The sequence below is a fragment of the Rhipicephalus sanguineus genome, chromosome 7 (assembly GCF_013339695.2).
Source record: "Rhipicephalus sanguineus isolate Rsan-2018 chromosome 7, BIME_Rsan_1.4, whole genome shotgun sequence".
Lineage (NCBI taxonomy): Eukaryota > Metazoa > Arthropoda > Arachnida > Ixodida > Ixodidae > Rhipicephalus > Rhipicephalus sanguineus.
Genome location: NC_051182.1, coordinates 134,682,653 through 134,701,924, shown reverse-complemented (window position 1 = coordinate 134,701,924; position 19,272 = coordinate 134,682,653). Strand labels below are relative to the sequence as shown.

The 19,272-nt window shown below is 45.9% G+C and overlaps 1 protein-coding gene across 1 annotated transcript; it reads left to right on the top strand.

The window, feature by feature from the left end:
* The first annotated feature begins 1,108 nt into the window (after positions 1–1,108).
* Positions 1,109–1,619, top strand: LOC119400908 (acanthoscurrin-1-like). Its single transcript, XM_037667798.2, has one exon. It carries the CDS (start codon positions 1,186–1,188, stop codon positions 1,594–1,596), a length of 411 nt encoding a protein of 136 aa, XP_037523726.1. The 5' UTR covers positions 1,109–1,185; the 3' UTR covers positions 1,597–1,619.
* Positions 1,620–19,272: the final 17,653 nt, after the last annotated feature.

Sequence of the window (19,272 nt, the reverse complement as noted above, 5' to 3'; positions counted from 1 at the left end):
GGGTGGATGGATTATCGATGTCGTTGCTCCTTGAAGCGAGCTCATGATCTCGGCTTGCTCTTGTTGTTTTTCTTTAAACTGAGATATTCCTTCTCTGTGGTCTTGCCTTGGCCCATGCGCACGCACTAGTTCGTGGTAACAAACCATCAAATCACGAAGAAACAATAAACACGGCTTGAAAAAGTGTGGACGACATGTAACGACAGAATCTTTTTCACAACTCATCCTGGGCTAAAAAACGAGGGCTTTGTGCTTGTGTTCAACAGGCAACGACTAGACAGCAGATACGATAAGGTTTTTCTTCAGCACAGCTCGCATGCGACTAATTGTTTTCGCATTGCTAATTCAACGTAAAAAGCGAGTTGATTTGTCTCATAATTTTGAAGAAATATTCGATAACTCATCCTGTATATGGTAGCTGCCTGAAAGCCATTAAAAAATAGTGATTCTTCGCGTATTGAGGGACGACAGAGGAAGTCCTTCTCAGGCACGTGCAGCCATTGACCTCCGCGTCTTCAGGCAAGACTCGAGATAAATTAAAATTGAATTGAATTATCAGGCAGGGAAATAGCGCGAAATTTCGAGACACAGACACGGGAGGCAAAACAATTGTCCCTGTTAAAAAATGTCCCTGCTGTATGTTTTTTCGCGATTGTTCTCACACTATCTCGGTACATAATCGACACAGGGTTATTAAAAGAAGCGATATATACATATATTATGTCAGATATATTGGAAGACTTGATTGAAGTTCATGAAGAACCAATACGCTGTAAAAGCCTTTTAGGAAGCTTGACGATTGTTTGACAATGAATGGTTTGACAATGTCTTTGGCCAACAGTCTTGACGATGACTTGACAATGATTTTAAAATGTCTCGAGGATGACTTGAGGTGACTTGGTAATGACTTGACAATATCTTGCCGATGACTTGACAATGATTTGAGAATCTTTCGACGACGACCTGACAGTAACTTGGTAATGTCTTGACAGTGTCTTGAGGATGACTTGACAATGATTTGAGAACCTCTCGCCGATCACTTGACGGTGATTTGGTGATGACTTGACAATGTCGCGACAGTGTCTTGAGGACGACTTGACAACGATTAGAGAATGTCTCGACGTTGACTTGGTGATTACTTGACAATGGGTTGGCTATATGACTTGACAGTGTCTTGACGATGACATGGAAATGACAACGACGCAGGTCGTGCTCGCTACGTTCTCCACTCTCGTGGCCGCTGCTTTTGCCGGCGGGCTGGTCGGCTACGGCTTGGGAGGCGGCTACGGTGGCGGTGGCTACGGCTTGGGCTACGGCGGCCTGGGCGGCGTCGGCCTGGGCGGCAGCGTGGTCTTGCTGAACGGAGGCCACGGCGGGTATGGCAAGGTGGTCGCCGGGCCGTCCTTCCTCGTCAAGACCGTCCACCACGTCAACAAGATCAGTGGCGGTGGCGCCGTAGTCGCACACAGCGGTCTCGGAGGCGGCTACGTCGTGGGACCTGTGCTCGCCGGGCCGGTGCTCGGCTACGGCGGAGGCCTCGGTTATGGAGGAGGCTACGGCTACGGCGGCGGCTACGGTCACGGTCACAAGGGTTGAGCTGTACGGACCTGGTCAACACTCTAAAGGTAGTGCCTATATCGGTACTGAGAAACCTAGGACACCGTACCGACATGTGAGAGACAAACAGTTGTAGTCAGCTACAAGAAAGGTTACGGCTTCAAGGGCTGAGCATACGGATTCGGCCGAGCTCTTAAAGTAGCCCCTAATATCGGAATTTAGCATCAGCCAGGGTAGCGAGGGTAGCCAGGCAGGTATCCAGGGTAGGTCGCCGGGGAACAAGTAACACCCCCCCCCCCCTAAATTTTTCAATTTTGTATGTGTATATCTACGCCAGTAAGACGTTCTGGCGGGCTAGTTGGCTGATAGCTTTTAGACGTTATTAAACTGCTCTAAAGAGAAATATGCGCTCGTCGTGTTCTGTATGTTTTTGTGTCCTCGTCTTTTCGCTTAATTCAATAACATATATGTACACCTACACATACGAAGTAAACGCAGTACGTAGATAAAATAAAGGGTGGTTTAAATCGCAGCTTTCATTGTTTCGCGTGCATTCGGAAAGTTTCACGTTTGCTGTGATCACCGTTAACGACGATAACATTGTGTGTGTTTGTTTCCTTTCTTTTTTTCACGTGCAGAAATAACGACATCCATCAAAGAGACGGCGGGCTGATGACATCTAGCCAGCAGCGCTGTGATCTCCGGACAAGCAAACACAAAACAAATGATTCAAAAAGAAAAAAAAATCAAGTCATTTTATATTTCTCAGGAAACGTCATCTAATTGCTCGGGCACGCGAATGCCCCTGTACGGTATGTAAATAAAGAAAAAACATTTTCATAACATCGCGCTTGTGCATCTCTCAACCTGAGACGTCGGCTTTTGGGTTTATTTCCAAAACGTCAGCAAGGCTTGCACGTACGCCATGAGTCACTCTTCGACACTCGCTGAATACTCACACGATCTCGAACTGCTTCGAATTGTCCTACTTTCCGAGAGAAGTGAGCGAGCTGACACATATTAACTAAACCAGTTTACAAAGATATCCGAGGATGCTTGCACTGCCGGGCTATGCGCCACACTGCTATTAAAATTTACGAAACAACCAATACATTTTATTAAGGTGAAAGCCTTAGATGCCTCATCCAACGAGAAAGTTGACTGTTGGCGGCGGCATCGTCAACGCGAGTGACGCAAAAAAAAATCAATATCACGTGATGACGATACATGTCGCCAAAATTTGTGACGTCACATAACATGGCGTAAGTGATGGCGTCATCGCATGCGATGACGCCATCACTTAAGGCCGCGGGATCGAAACCCGGCCGCGGCGGCCGCATTTCGTTGGAGGCGGAAATGCTTGAGGCCCGTGTACTTATATTTAGCTGCGCATTAAAGAACCCCAGGGGATGGAAATTTCCTCCCGTCCCTCATAATCATATCGTGGTTTTCGGACGTAAAACCCCCCAACGCCCCCAACGATTATTATTAGAGTTCTTAGTCCTCGTAGTAAATTACTGGCGAACAGTTTGCTGCATTACACCTGCAGTTGAAAACCTTCTAGCACGTCAGAAACGAAACTATATGTTTTAGACAGTTTCCCGGTCTTAAGATTATCATATTGAGGCCAGTAAACTGCGATTTTTTACATTATATGCGACGCAATTGGAGAGCTAGCAGTCGCTCCTGAGTTCGTTGCTGCTCATCTGTGCAGAATGTATTTTTTTTTTAAATATCTGTAACGGAATTTACACAAATCACCCTTGGCACGTCAAACAGTGCGCAAGCTTGTCAGAGTTATTTGGCTACAGAGAACTCTCCGCCTGATAACTGGCCAGATAACTCGGACAAGCGTGGATACCATTTTCCAGGCAAATAATAAACGAACATTTCACCAGTTGAAACAATGTCGCAATGTCGCCGATTACCCTTTAGAGCAACCTTACGACACATGTATGTGTCATTAAGCGGGACTGAGTGTTAGTGTTAGTAAGTGAATGATTGGGTGTGCTAGTAAATGAGTGTTGAGTCACTTGAGTGCGTGAGTGAATGAATGAGTGGGTGAGTGAGTGGTGAGTTTGTGAGTGAGTGAATGAATGGGTGAGTGTGTTAGTGAGTGAGTGAATGAGTAGCGAGTGTGATTGAACGAATGAGTGGGTTAGTGAGTGTTTTAGCGAGTGAATGAGAAGCGAATGAATGAATGAGTGAGTGTGTTAATGAGTGAAAGAGTAGTGTACTTCTTTCTCCGTGGCTTGAGTGTACGAACTAGCGGGTGAGTGAGTGTGTTAGTGAGTGAGAGTGAATGAGTGGTGAGTTTGTGAGTGGTGGCGAGTGTGCAAGTGAGTAAATGAATACGCGAGTGAGTGTGTGTGTGTGTGTGTGTGTGTGTGTGTGTGTGTGCACGAAACTGAGGCCTAGACCACAGTGGCCAGGATTTCCAGGAAACGAGCCCGCTTTTCCCCACCCCGCAAACCATACGGCGAAGGACTCGTGTAGTATTATACCCCACGTGAACGAAGTGCCAGCGCTCTCTTTTTTGTTGCCTCGCGATAAGATATCAGCGGCTCTCCCTCTCGGAAGCTATTAGAGGCGGAAGGAAGCATCTGGAGAGATGAAACGGGAAGGGAAAAAAAGGAAGCCCGGAGGAAGAAACAGGAAATGCGCGTAGAGACGACGGTATGATGTCCCAAATGACGGGTCATAAAGATGGAGGGAATAGCGGTGATGTACAAAGCAGTTTGTCGTCCATATAAAATATGCCATTTGCTGTGTTGTATAACACACTTCGTGGACAGTGTGATGTGCACAATATACATAGCCTTCCGTGACCTCACAGCTCACCAACACGGAATGACACACGAATTAACCCTTCTGTAACTCTCGAAGACAGCTGACTCATATGTGCCCGTCTGTATATAGCTGATCTGTGCATACGGATTGGTAATGGTCTTTAGACTGATGTTCTCCCTCTCGTCGTTTGCATTATCAATTAATCGCATCGTCAGTTTACTGTACGAATGAGAGAATAAAAAGACAAATAGTAAAGTGGGCAAGGAGGTGGCGGTGATATAAGGCGTGACTGTCTTTTTTTTTTTTTGTTCTTTTAAGTGTGAAGCCTTCACACTCGTGGGATGACATTCGACGAGTAGTAACCCATGGTGTTACATAAGCTGCATTCGGGTTTACCACTCCCTGAAAAAAAAACAAAAAAAAAAAACGAAACGGCATTTTTAGGGATAAATTGCAGGGTAGATAAAAAAGAAAACGTAAGTGAGATAGGTACGGTGTGCAGTCAGCATTACACACTACGTGGCAAGAAACGGGAGGTAGAAATTCAAGAAAAAAGTAAATAAATAACAATGCACAACATTGCTGCTTCGGAGAAGATGGGAGGAGGAGAGGTTGCGGAGAGGAAAAGACGCTGTTTCTGCAGCCCTAGTTGGGAGCACGGCGCCGTAAGTGTCAGAGAGAGAGAGAGAAAGATAGATGGAGAGTGGTGGGGGGAGTATATGGAGCGTTAGCTGCTGGACACATAGAGAGAGAGAAGGTGAGAGAGCCAGAGAGGGTATATGAAGCCGTAGGTGCTGGATACATAGTCCTACCTAACACCGTGCGATAAGAAGAATGGGGAACGGAATAGGGGAAGGCGCGACGTGTGAGCGTAAAGTATTATTGTTATGACGGCGGGGGCCCAGGAGGCGGCGGAGGCTTCTCCAAAAAGCTACAGCGCGAGGCCGAAATGGCCCACTCAACGACGGGCCCGTTATAATAAAGCATCGGCGAAATGTGTGAGGAACTCGCATTAACGCGGAACTGCGGGCCCAGCCTCCCCATAAGCTGTTGCTACTCCTCGGCGGCGGCGGCGGCACGTTCGTGATCATTTCGGGAAACGGGGCTCGGTAATCCGCGGCGCACTCTGGAAGCGCGAATGGCCGCGGGCCGAAGCGTATGGCAGGAAAGAAAACCATGCCGAGGACATACGCTTGGCTCAACGTTCGTCCACGTATGGATGCTGCTACGTGTGGAGCTTCAGCTTGCCCAATTATATTCTGGTACGCGCAGTGGCGTTCGCGTAACACCGGGGTAGGTTTAGCGAGTTACGGAAATACGGTAGCAAATACGGTACGGTATTACGGTACCGCTACTCCTTTCTCGCTTGTTGTGCTTTTGCCTCGCCTAATTCCAGTGAAGGCACCCCAACACCACAAAAGCTTTTTCGAAAATTACTGTGGGGTTGTCACGCCTCATTACTGCTTTACGCATTGTTAACGAGGAACCTGTCGTTCGGGGGACGAACTGTCACTGGAACTTCGAGCGGCTTAAAAGCACTACGAGTGAGAAAGGAGGTGCGGTATCGTCATACCGTACCGCATTTGCGTGCGTATTTCCGTAACTTGCTAAGAGGCTCTGATAAGCCGAAAGCCTTAGATGCCTCACCAAGTGACCGTCGGCGTCAACACGAGTGACGAAAAAAAAAACATCACGTGATGACGTTACAATATGACGTCATCATGACGTTGCAGGTACTCGAGTTTTCTGACGTATCATGGCGTCACATTACGATCTCCGCACATGCCACCGTCCAGGGGCGTAGCCAGAAATGTTTTTTTTTTAGGGGGGAGGGGGTGTTCAAACCCCCTCCCCCCCTTTTTTTTTTTTTGAAGTTTATGAAGTTCGTGCGTGCGTTTGTATGTGTGCCTGTAATATACGCAAGCAAAATTGAAAATTTTCGGGGGTGGTTTGAACCCCCCCCTCCCTTCCTTGGCTACGCCCCTAGCCACCGTCGCTTGGTCAAAGGTGGGCCCCACGAGTGGGCCGATTCCGGAGGCACAGCAAAACCACGTAGGGTGCAGAAAGTTTGCAATGCTTCCGATCCCGGAGGCAATGCAAAACATAGTTGGGTTACAGTGGCTGTTGGGTGCAGAAATATTTTTTTCTTTGAGGGTGGGGGGTGAAGGGGTATCATGTAATCGACTGACAAGAAAAAGAAGATGGCTTTCGCCTTCGAGTTGTCTTAGGCAAATGCCTAAGGGACCGTAAGTAGTTTTTTTGTAGCGACGTCTAGACGTTTCGTCTAACCACAATTTACAGTGGATTCTCGATGATACGATTATGTATCAAAATGATTTTTTTTCGGGATGTAACGGGTTTCCTTTTCATTTCATGGCCAACGGTGACGCGAATCATATGATACGTCCCGTATGTATACCATTGTGTATTTTCGCCCGGTGAATGCGATCGCGTTCTAACAGCGGAGTTGTTTAAGCTCGAAGCAGCCCCGTTAGTTGCGAACAGAAATTATCATCATCATGAACCGGCACGCGCTCTTCTCGTCCTCTTCTTCATCTTCTGCATCGCTCCCAGACCAGAGCACGTGCGCGGGGAGCAATAACTCCAATGGGCGAGGGAACGAGCACAGAAAGAGAGAGAGAGGAATTCTTGGCGAAAAAAAAATTCTTGGGATTTGCCCAATTTCTGCGGCTCATACCCGTTCTTGATGATGATAGTTTTTTTGTACACATTTGTGCACAACAAAGTTTTTCGATTCACGGGCGCCAACATCTTGGACTGATAAGCGATTGTTCTGCCTGTTTTGTATGTCGCAACATGAAATGTTCGTGGTCATGAAACGTTGAATGTTACGGGCCCAAGCGTTTTCGACGGATACAAAACTGCAACGTCATCAGTCCAAGATGGCGGCGCTTGAGCGTGTCCGGAAAGCTTTTGCGTGTTCTGGGCCGTCTCGGTGGTACAGAGGTTACGGTGCTCGGCTGCTGACCCGGAGGTCGCGGGTTCGATCCCGGCCGCCGGGTCGCATTTCGAGGGAGGCGAAATGCTTGAGGCCCGTGTACCATGCGATGTCAATACGCTTGAAAGAACGCCATGGCAGATGGTCGAAATGTTCGGAGCCCTCCATTATACGGCATGCCTCCTAATCGTACGGTGGTTTTGGCACGTAAAACCCCGGATATCATTATTATTTCGAGTTCTGTAGGTTCTTTTCTCCCGTTCACTGCCATTCACGGACCGCTCCGCCCTCCCTCATAGACACACTTCATACTAAAGTGGCGTTATCTTAATGCATCGCCATTCGAGCTGCAAGTGTGCATGGCTTCCTCGCGAACACCCCGCATCGCCCACTCCTCCTTGCCAACTCTTTATCGCCTCGAGTTCTCTGCATCGCATCAACTCGAACGACTTGCCTTCTCCTAGGAAAACTAAAAAACAAACCAAAAAAAACAAAATGATGAAACATATAAAGGAGGATTGTGATGATAGGAGGGCTGCTGGAGATCTCGCATTAACCGTCGTAAGACGAAATAAACGCACGCAATACAGACGCGAATCTGCAGACACCATAGCGCGCAAAAGCGAACAGCGGACGGGATGAAGGCACGGGATCCGCGTAACGTGTATGTGCAACGTTGCGCCGCCATTAAAAAAAAAAAAAAAAAAACCCTTCTCGGCTCGCGGTTCTCGGAAGCAGGATGCTATTTCCTTCCTCCTGCTCGGCTCCTCACATAATGGTCGTTCGGATAAAAAAAAGAAAAAAAAAGATCCTCTGCTCAAGAACAATTCACAATGAAGCAGTATGCGCGATTGGGTGATCCTACGCAACGATGGCCATTGGGGCGTCTTAATTGGCTATACGGTCGGGATGCCTGAAAAGGACCAGTTCGCGTAGCACGGGTCATTAGGCCTAATCGCCTCGCCAGGAGAGTTTATTGGCACTTACAATGTATGCATATGTAACCATGTTACATCGACGCGTCCTCTTTATGTTACAGGTTCTACTGGTCGTGTAAATGGGAGCGTCTGTACGTTCCCGCTATTTTGGCGATGATTGTGATGATGATGAACTTATTAATGGAATTACCCCCCTGGGGTTTTGGTGATGATTGCAATAATATTCTTTGTTAGCATCCCCGTTTCGTTTGGTGAGTTCGTATAACGAACTTACCCAACATTTTTACCTGGGGCGGAGACAGTACCCTCCACGTACACACAGAAAATTTTAAGCACACCACAGGCTCTGACACTCAGGCTACTTCAGGTCGGGGCGTACCCTAACCCCGCGCTATTGCACAAGATTTATCCAGAAATACAGCCAACTAATGCATGTTCATTATGCGCGGATATAGCGAATCTCGAACATATGCTCTGGCGGTGCCCCGCGTTACGCGGCGGCGAAGTCATGACACCGTCAAAATGGGAGGCTGCTATTACCAGCTCCGGACTCAAAGAACAGCAATGGGCAGTCCAACGGGCCCGCGATGCAGCAGAGAGACTTGGTCTTTCTGTTCCGACGTGGGAGCGGCCCGCAGTGTGCTAGGGCGCGTTCCGAGGGACCAAAATAAAGTTTATTCATCCGTCCATCCATCCCCATTTGAAACGGAGCGGCAACCAGTATAGTTATCCTAGACGTCGTTATAATCACGTACTATTAAGGCAGATGCTTCACCAAAAAAGGAAAATGACCGTCGGTGGTGTCAGCACGCGAGTGATGCAAAAAAAATCACGCCATATCCACGGAATGAATGATGATAAGTGGGCGAAGCTCGAGAGGGGGAGATCATCGGTAAACCGCAACTCTCCTCCCGTGAAAGTTAGCCCATTACATCATTAGAAAGACGTAAGACTGTGCGTATATTATACAAAATCAACTTTTATTTTGTTCTTGTTCGTTTGTTGTTTCGTTTCTTCGTTTGTTCTTTTCATTTCGTCGTTGTAGTGGCGACTGGATTGCGAGGTCCCTTCATTGTGTCGGCTTTATGGTCCGCGAAATGAAGCGAGAGAGGTTCTTGTACTGGCTGCAGTGGGAAGTGTGCAAACACTAAGTCTATGCACGTCCCTCGGATCGTGGTAGGTTGCATATGGATACATCTGAGTGCGTATTTGGAAAGCATGTGCTGCACGATCCAGTCATTGGCAATGAGGTCTACGTTGAAGTCCCCAACCAGCACAAACGGACGGTTCTTGTACTTGTTGTCGTGGTCACGTAACGCAGCGTCTATAAACGACTTGACGTCCCCGATAGACAGGTTGGGTGCGAGGTACACGGTCATGACGGCGACTAGCAGACGGCGACTGAATCGGTGGACCGGTGTTTCGACGCGTGATGGCGATTCCGGGCTCGATTGTCGGCTCCGCGATGGAGTGCCAAGCATGAAGCTTACCCCGCACCTCCACCAGTGTAACGACGTGGGATCGACGAGGACACGGAGCACGACAAACAAACACGCTTTATCGATCAGAGAAAGAACTACAACGTCTTCTTCGTCCCTGCGCTGGGCCAAGAACACTCGCGCTGCTTCGTTGCCATCACCACTGGCAATACGCGCGGCATAGACGGTCACGTACGAGCTAGGAGGGACAAAGCCACGGCTTTAGGGGCTTCGCCCCTAAAAAGGCACCATGTGATCGATCTGATGTCATCATGACGTCACAAGTCGCCAAAATGTGTGGCGTCACATGATGACGTCATATCACACGACATCGTGGCTTGGTCAAAGGTGGGCCGATCACGAAGGCAGTGCAAAACAACGTTAGGTGTAGAAAGCTCGCAATGCCTTCGATCCAGGAGGCAGTGCAAAAAACCACGTTAGGTGCACTGAAAGCTTTCGGAGGGGGGCGGCCCGGGCGGGGAAAAGATGACTTTCGCCTTCGAGTGGTCTTACGCGAAGGGATCCTGTGAGTTTTTTTTTTCCTATTTATTTATATATGAAAAAAAGACATAACGTAGGCTACATTAGATCCAGCTATCCTATTATTGAAGAAACACACAAACACAAGAAAAACAAGGAAGACGATCTAAGGATCATGCAAATGGAAGCGTCTACACTCCCGCTATTTTTTTTGCGACGATGAACTTATTAATGGAAACGTTAGGCCGGTGTCGTGTATGACGTGAAGCAGTGTCTTCTGGTATCTGTTATAATCTATCCAGCGGTCATAACTGCCAGTCTTCGCTACGGCAATCAGTAGTGATCCTAGACTGTTCGTTATATTCACGTGTTACTCTACCTTCTGCAGTCTAATATCATGGCTGGCTATCTCCATTTTCCTTTCTTCATATGCCTGTTTTTAAGCGAAGCTTATACGAGTTGCAGGTTTGAGTGGCGACGGCTTCGTACGCGCGAAACCCGGCACCGTCGAGTGACCAGAAATGAGGGTCCACAGAAATGCGTCCCTCGAAGGTGTGCAGGTGACGTGCGCATTTGTATGCATCGTTTTCCAATAATCGGTGCTCTCTCGATCGTGAACTTGTCGGCAATCGGCCGTTTCTGATACGGCAATCTGATCTTTTATCGAGCTGACTTGTCATTTCACGTTGCCACATATCATTGTTGCCTGGATGTGAACGCGTGACCCGTCGTTGTTGCCTGCAGCAATTGAAGCGTTGCGCTACTAAGCACGTGAATGAAAGTCCAATTCCCGGCATGGAGGAAATAAGAAGTTAGGAGGGCCCATCTGCGCAATACGAAAGAAAGTAGTAATGGCTGGCACGCACACGGCAAGTTTCATTAGCCCCCATTTCCTTCGATTAGGCAAGGGCTCCAGGTTTTTTTACTTTTTAGTGCCCTTTCAGAAAGTATGTGAATACTGCGCTTACCATCCCAGCTGACATCAGAAGCAAAAAAAAAAAAAAAAGACAGGACCCAAAAATTGTGCAAAATTTTCAAATATATATTTAATCTTCTGCTCCTACGTACAATTCATGGTTCTCTCCTATTTACAACAAATGCGTCAAAAAAACAGTAGTTTCGCCAGCATGCGTGTGTGTACAAGAGGGCATCGTTTCTCACTACAAAACAGCCCTAAATCAAGGAAACAAGAAAAAAGAGCAAAGAAAAGTCCACTCACTCTGACCTTTATAGATACAACATGCCACGCGCACACACTGAAAGACAAAAACAGGTAACTCTGCGTACAATAAAAACTTTTCTTTCTTTTTGTCTCCAGGCTGTCGTCGACCTCAACAACTCGTTGCTTTATTGCGAGAGAGAGAGAGAGAAAAAGAAAAGGGAGCAGTCGACTTCCGCCTTTGCGAAACTGTACAGATCGAAGCAGGCTTGCTGTGCCTACCGTCGCAATTGGCGTTTTTACAGCGGCCACAAGCCGCACTCGGAGCCGACAAAAGCCAAAGCTAGATCCAAGATGGGTGGCTGAAGGGCCGGCGCAGCTGCGTGCTGCTAGCTTGAACGCTCGTTCCCAGCGGCGCAAACACGCTAGACTGTGCGCACCAGACATCTGAAAATGCGGAGGCAGAAGACGCGAGACTTTTTCAACGCTATTTCATCGACAACTATTTTATAGCGTCATGTTGAATGGGAAACGTTAGCGACAGTGAACGGCAAAAGTCATTTCAGCACTTCTCACTAAAACGTTGGAGGATTGGAACCTGTGAATATGTTTGCGTGAATACCCTGCAGCAAAAAGTTAACAGGACGAGAAGTTTTCGAGAAAAGCAACATTCCCTGTTTTCCCTGGGAACATAGCCTTCAATGAAAATGTTCCAGCCTGTAGTAGTGTAATGATGCATGTTGTTGGGCTAGTTGGTTCATACTGTGCGAAAGGTAATAATGCAACGCAAGGTGAGGAAAACCAGAGGTACACGAAAGAGCGCTCCTTCCTGTCCCTCTGGTTTTCTTTGCCTTGCATTCAGTTATTACCTTCTGCACTGTAATAGTTCTTGCGACCTATATGGTGACATGCTACACTTGAAGCGTGATTCCCTAACAGAGCAGAAATTTGCATTTGCCGCGGAGCCCACGTCCCGTGAACTTTTGTCGCCAGGTGCACCGTGCTAAAAGAGAGTTCATGAAGTGCCAGAACTTGCGAAGCAACTACAAACACTGGCAGGAACATTCAGGTGCCCGTGAGTTGTTTTTGTGAGGCATACTCACTCATTATGGGGTAACAGTGCTTATAAGTAAGAAACTGCCGGGTCAAAAACCTTCGGCCCATGTTTAGTGTGTGTCACGCAATACCCACAGGCTTCTCAACGCTATTCTTTAGTCGTGGTCCACTAAGTGGGGCTAGTGTCAGCAGATGAGCACTTTGTCGAACGTTGCAGTCACACTTCGCGTTGTTACACAACTAATGTCGGCACTGGTTTCTCATTCTAACAACCCAGTAAAACCGTGCAGTCGCAAGTGACAGTGTAATGCCATCGCACTAGCCTCTTCTAATGTTACATCCTGTGCACGCTTCTAACACTATCAAAGTTCAGCGTGGAGCTGTTGCACCAGAGTACACGAAAGATGGCTAGAAAGTACGAAAAAAAAAATGTTAACACATGTGAACGAGTCATTAAAGACATACCAGACACACAGAAGAACATATACATACATACAAAAAAAAGGAAGAAAATAAGGTAGACTAGTACAACAATCTTGCAGCTTGTGCAGATCAAACTGGTGACAAGAATGTTCAACACGACAAACTATAGTATGTGCTAGCAAAGTGATTGCAAGGCTCATTAGCTATCACAATAAACTAGGTATGTTGTCCTTTCTTTCTCTGCACAATCGCAAGTGGGTGCAACACTGGTGCAACACTGGTGCGACACTAGTGCCACTCTGGTGCGGACCAACGGTTACAGCAAGCTATTTGGTGGCTACACTGCAGTCATCTTGAAAGATCAAGTTTAAACGATGTTCTACTAGTTTCCTCCTGCTCGCGTTTTGTCCTGAAGTGTCAACACATTACTTTGAGATGGTGCTCTACAGTACGAGCCGAAATCTACCTTCCGGCACACAAAACCACTTATTTACGTTGCACAACACGTCCAACACACACCCAGGGTTTCTGAAGAAGTGGAAAGACTACATTGCCTCTGTCAACCGCAAAGGTTGCATGGAGTACAAAGCCACATGAATACATCTAGAAGGGCATATATATATTACTATCAAAGGGATTGGAATGTACTAAACGACTTTGATCGCCAATAAGTATTACACTTGGCTGAAATATTGCGATGCAGTTTAAACAAAAGCTCTGACTTATGGCTCTGTCTCATTTCTTTCTTCAGATTCGCTTGAAATGCAGAAATAGGCCTCGTAAGGCAAGTGCTGAACCAATTCAAACTTCAAACGAGGTTAGCCACACTTAAAAATGGAATCAGATTAAGGCGACTTTTGCGATACAATCTTTTTCTTCATGTAACCCATCATGCTCTGAAGAGCTTGCACAAACTTGAAACCTCAATTCACCATGCATTAGGTGAACTTTGCACGAAACCTGTAGCACCTGATTAGATCTGCTTGCTAAAATTAGATTAGGTACTTGCTAAAAAGCTGATGGAAAGTGTAGCTATTGAAATGCACTGCAGTTTGATTCCGCCTCCCTTTCTTTCTTTTTTACTACTAACAAGTTTAAATAGTACTGATTCAACACTTGCTAAAGAGGAGCACTTTTGAACTCCAGCAGTTGCATTTCCATTAGAAAATCAGTTTGACTCTCTCTAGCAGAAGCCTCCCTATAAGCACTTTTAGAATATCACCAACTGATGCACATCAAACATGAATCAAACACTGCTGAGAAGTGGACAAGTCTAGTCGCAAACATTACCGCACATACTGTGAAAGTCTCAAGTAAAAAGTTGTGTGCTTCCAGTCAAACATTACAGGTTTCAAGACTAATTAAATTAGTCTGTATTGAAGATTAGTAATTCTCAATAAAGTCTTGACAACATCAACAAACACGTTCCAGTATGACCAGACTATAACTCCCAGACAGATACAAACATGCCAAACTGCTTCACCATGTTAATTAAACAGGACTTCGTTAAGAAGGAAGTGGAATTGTAGTACCACTAGAAATGCCACTTACTGTGCTAAATTTGTAGAATTTCAAAACGACTACTGCAGCTCTTGTTCAAGCCAGTTTCTACACATTCCACCACCCACTCAGAACATCTATGCTGGCTCGTTTCCGATAAGCGCGTCGTTGCCAATAATCTTAAGAACTGCATTCTCTTTTTCTGTGGTGGCTAGGCATTGAATTGTCTGAATCTGCGTCTAGCGCACTCTGAACGTGGAGCAAAAGATGCCTTCACTAACCACACCATAAAAACTGCGATTACGTCAACCATGAAACACGACTTGCTGGGTTCACTGCACACAACAGGAACTTTCATTCCCACACAGGCTGCTTCGTTTGTGCAAATACACCTTTGATTTTTGCACTCACGTTCAGCTCCTTGAACATTCAGTCAACCAGACAAGTTCAGCTCCACCTCAATGTAGCAAGTTCTAAGATAATGCAGAAATTAAATTTAAAAACACGTCTTCCTGTTATCAGTGCGTAACGAATGAGCTCCAAATGAAATGACGTCAGTGGGTGCCAAATACACACTTGTGCCGAATATAAGTAAGGCCAGCTTTGGATGCAACTGTCACAACGAAGCTTAACCAATGATACAACTGCGACACACGTGAAGCACTCGTGAAATGCACAAAGCAACTCACTACCGAGACATCACAGCAAGAGCGGTAAGAAATGGCATAACACGGAAGAGGCTGCATTCAAAGGCAGACAAAATATATAAAAGTCAGTGGCTTGAGACCGGTCGCAGGCATCTCGGTACAGGCTGTGTTGTTTGTACTGATTACTGATGTAAACCCAAACCGATACATGTGCCAGACACATTACAGAAATGCTTTGCTTATACACTCCACGTTGCGTTAGGTATTGCCGGAGCATTACTACACTGTCAAAATGTGATCGCTGTAAACATATTAGACACTCCTATGCACTTTTACAGTTACTTCTCGTTAGCGAGTTTTAGTACAGTGTACGTTGGATCCGTAAGAATGCCCCGTTTTGCACAAAGCGTGGAACTTCTGTTCATGCATACTAGGCGCAACACGGAATCCCTGAGTATGCCAACACCATTGCAGAGGCAATGTACGTCGTACTTTAAAAATCCTCGCCATTAACTTTCCGCATGATGTTACTTCTGCGCGCATTACGTAGGTTACAAATTTAGATTTCCAAGAAGCGTATCTTTTACTGACATAAATTGTCAACTGGTGAAAGAAGCTGAAGTTAACCGAATCGACAGTGACAGCAGTTGCTTGCCAGCTAGTTAGTATTAAAAAAAATAAAGCACAGCTTGTTCAAAATCGACAAAAATGCTAAACTTTTATCGGACCTTTGCAAACTGTCAATGAAGGAACAGTCACCACACGTCTGCACTAGCTCGATTTTCTTTCCAACAGTGTAACGGAGAAGCACACATTTTGAGCAGATTCATTAGGCACAAACACAAACAAAAGAGCTAATACATACATAGTGAAACATTTTTTTTACACAAATCCAAGCTCTCTCATTCAGAGGCCCCACCAGGGCTACTACACGACATCACAAGCATACAGCCATTGCTCCAATGATGCTTACCGTAAGTGCGCCGACAGATGCAACAGCAAAAGGTGCATTGGCACAGTTCCGTCTCGGCAAGCCACTCGACAAGTCTAGCACTCACGTGTACACCCCCAATCACAATGGACACATGGCATCACTTACTACCACCCTATGTACACAATCTGTGTTCCAAGATTACAACTGTACACAAAGATTTCACGCAGTTATTAGCGAGCTTTAGTCATGCATATGTTGCACCCATAAGAACACCATGTTTCGCATAAAGCGCGTGCACTGAACTTTTGATCATGCGCATGACGCGAAATGTGGTGTTCTCGCGTACGCAACGGCGTTACGCAACTTGCTGTACTAAAACTAGCTATTATCTTTCTTCGCAACTGCACAATCATCGGAACTGGTCACTATGTTTCCCTCTCGCTCCTTTTAACCCCAGTTCCAAAACTATTTTCACCACGTTATGAATATGCAAAAGAATACCGCCTTCGCCACAACTTCGCAATCGTCGGAACTGACAACAGCGTTCGGAACTGACACCCACGAGGATAGTTTGGCATATTACAGCTCACAACATAGGTCGGCTGCATGGCTAGAGGTCTAAAGTCAGCTACAAGACGTCCCCTAGACGAATCGTCTCTGAAAGACGACGCACACGTGGAGACTAGACGCTGCGAGTAATCATAAACTGTGCGCTTTGTACAGAAGGAAAACAAAAAAAAGACGCTAGACACTACTTTGTACAGGCTGCACAGCCCATCACAGCCAGACGCCTCTCTGTTACAACAAGACACACGAAAAGTTTGTGAGGCGTCTTCTTACGCAGCGAAACGTCATTTCAACGTAAAAAAAATCTGAGCTAGTGACTCTTACATCTCCTACTATGAAGAACAAAGCGTCGCGCGTCCTGTCAAAGCAACGCTCAGTGCCTCGAATCTAAGTCTGTGCTAGTGAACTAAGGAAAAAGAAGAAGTTCCAGTAACAAGGCACCACCCACGTGCCCCTGCGCAAGAGACTAGCCTCTTAAGTTAATGGACACTATAGCCAGCAATGACATTAAGAATTCTGTGGAGAGTTGTACACCACATTCCAGCACAAGAGGATTGCACAGATCCACCAGCCAATCAGGTCTTCTCGTTCCTCTGACATCACGGTAAAAGATAGCACACGTAGCGCGGTTCGGTGAAGGACGAAGTACAAATGCTCGCAGGGTCTACGAGAACAGTCCGAAAGAAAGCACTAATCAAGTTCACAAGGACGTGATGAAATGAGATGTTCCAGAAAAAAAAAATCATGTCAAACCGCAGACAACGGCTGAAAGGCGAGAACATGGTTAAGCGACAGGCATCAACATTTTGCGGGCACCACAACATACCAAAATTTAAAAGAACAAAATCAACACACGCTTTCTGCTTCTAGAATTTTCCGTATAAAATCTCGGTACCTCTGCACCGGAGTGAATGTTACGGAGAATATGTTGTACAATATTTCAGTTAAAGTTATGTCGACCACGACAACTTTAGGATCTACAGACATCAGTGATGCAACAAAAGTCTGAAAACTCCGAATTTCTTGTCAGACTGAGAAGTACGAATTGAAAATAAGCGTGCACCACGAAGTGCCCAACACAAGAAATTTCAATACCCAATACATAAGAAAACAAGTATAGGCTACTGATGTATTTCTGCGAGCATAATGCATCCACGCATGTGGCCAGAGCGAATACTACACCACGTCTGGTATAGCTCAGGACGTGCCATGCAAGTTTGCACAAAAAGAGGAGAAATTCACGGCGAGGCTGTATTCTCTCGGGACTAAAAAACTTTCGTGAGAATCTTACTTGTACTACGGTTAGCTCGCTAAGCCCATGCACTTTGAAATCTTGTTCGTGACGTCACGAAATATGCATTTCCTTTGCACCCAGCTTCTGTCAATCTCTCTTGGCTCTCGCTGTTGTATGGGACAATCTATTTGTGTAGGAAACAGGCAGCACTGTGGACTTGGCTCTCGACCGCTTTCACAGCAAGGACAACGCTTCTCTTCTGCCACTTGACAAGAGGAAGCGTTAGCTCAGGGGTTCAAGGTATAGCAGCACAAACATAGCAAGAAGCCAAGACACAGGACAGATCTCTTGTTATGTTTGTGCTGTTATACCTTGAACTATGCATAACAAATTAGCCTGCCAGCAAATCTTATTGTAGCTCTGGGGTGTTCCCACATGAATACGTGAGAAAGCAACGGCAGCACCGATGTCGATGAAGCTTTTAAAATTGCAAACCAGTTCACAGAGTTAGTTACTCATAAAGTAAATTTTCCATACAGTTTAATCGCTGAAAATCGCAATGTCTTAGAATACTCCAGCATTAAACCTCATGGCTTCAGGCCAGCATTATAAAAGAAAAGGAAAGACATCACAATTCTGTACAATGAAAAAGCCAGAAAACTTGATGCCATTGTACAGTAGTGATGGGTTGAAACATGACAGTTTTTTTTAGTACGACAACAGCTATGAGCAATAGCTGGTGATAAGAGCGTCATGTCGCTGCAAATCTGGCTGCTACAGGTAATGTTGGCTCTGATGTAGGTGCTCCAGTCAAAATTATGCCAATATGACACGAACTGTAGGATTACAACTCCCGTAAAAATCTCTCCAAACTATTCAGTTTCATGTAATCTGCACTTGCAGATCAAGGTTTCTCCTTTTCGGATACTCCAACAAAGCAAAGTATGAGATTTGTAAACTTCGTGCTTCCATTTCTTTTTTAACTTACTAGTGTTTGCAAAATCTCGGAGGCCGTAAACAAGAATTCAATGTCCTACAATCGGCAAAATATCAAGCTCTCGCCATTTATCTCTCGAATTTAAGAAATTTCATTCAAGAGAGTGCACCAGTTGCCTAAACAGGACATTCTCTGCGTAAAAGGGTAGACATCTGGGCAAGTTTGTACGATTCCATTTTGATGATATGGTAGCGCAACACCAACAGAGACTAAGGAAGAACATACGCTTGTCCCTGTATCTTCTTTCGTTGTCTCTCTTACACTCCATTTCATACATCAGATGCAACACTATGCAAGCTAGCGAGATTTCTTGCGGTAGATGCGTTTACACCAAGAAACAGTTCGATGATTTTACCACTCGTAATACGCCTTTTTTTTTTTCGTTTTTAGACTGAGAAATAAAGAAGAATGCTTTGTGCCTTAGATATAAACAAACCCCGTTATTGAAATGGTTGTCAACAGGTTGTTCTGGATTGCATGGCGTCTCTGTTTTGGTATCGTGGCCTCCGCGATTAGTTCCATTGGCACGTGGCTGTCCCAACTGTACTACAGG

What these genes read in the sequence shown, in the direction of transcription:
- LOC119400908 (XM_037667798.2), top strand. Translation starts at nt 1,186, where the DNA reads ATGGAAATGACAACGACGCAGGTCGTGCTCGCTACGTTCTCCACTCTC.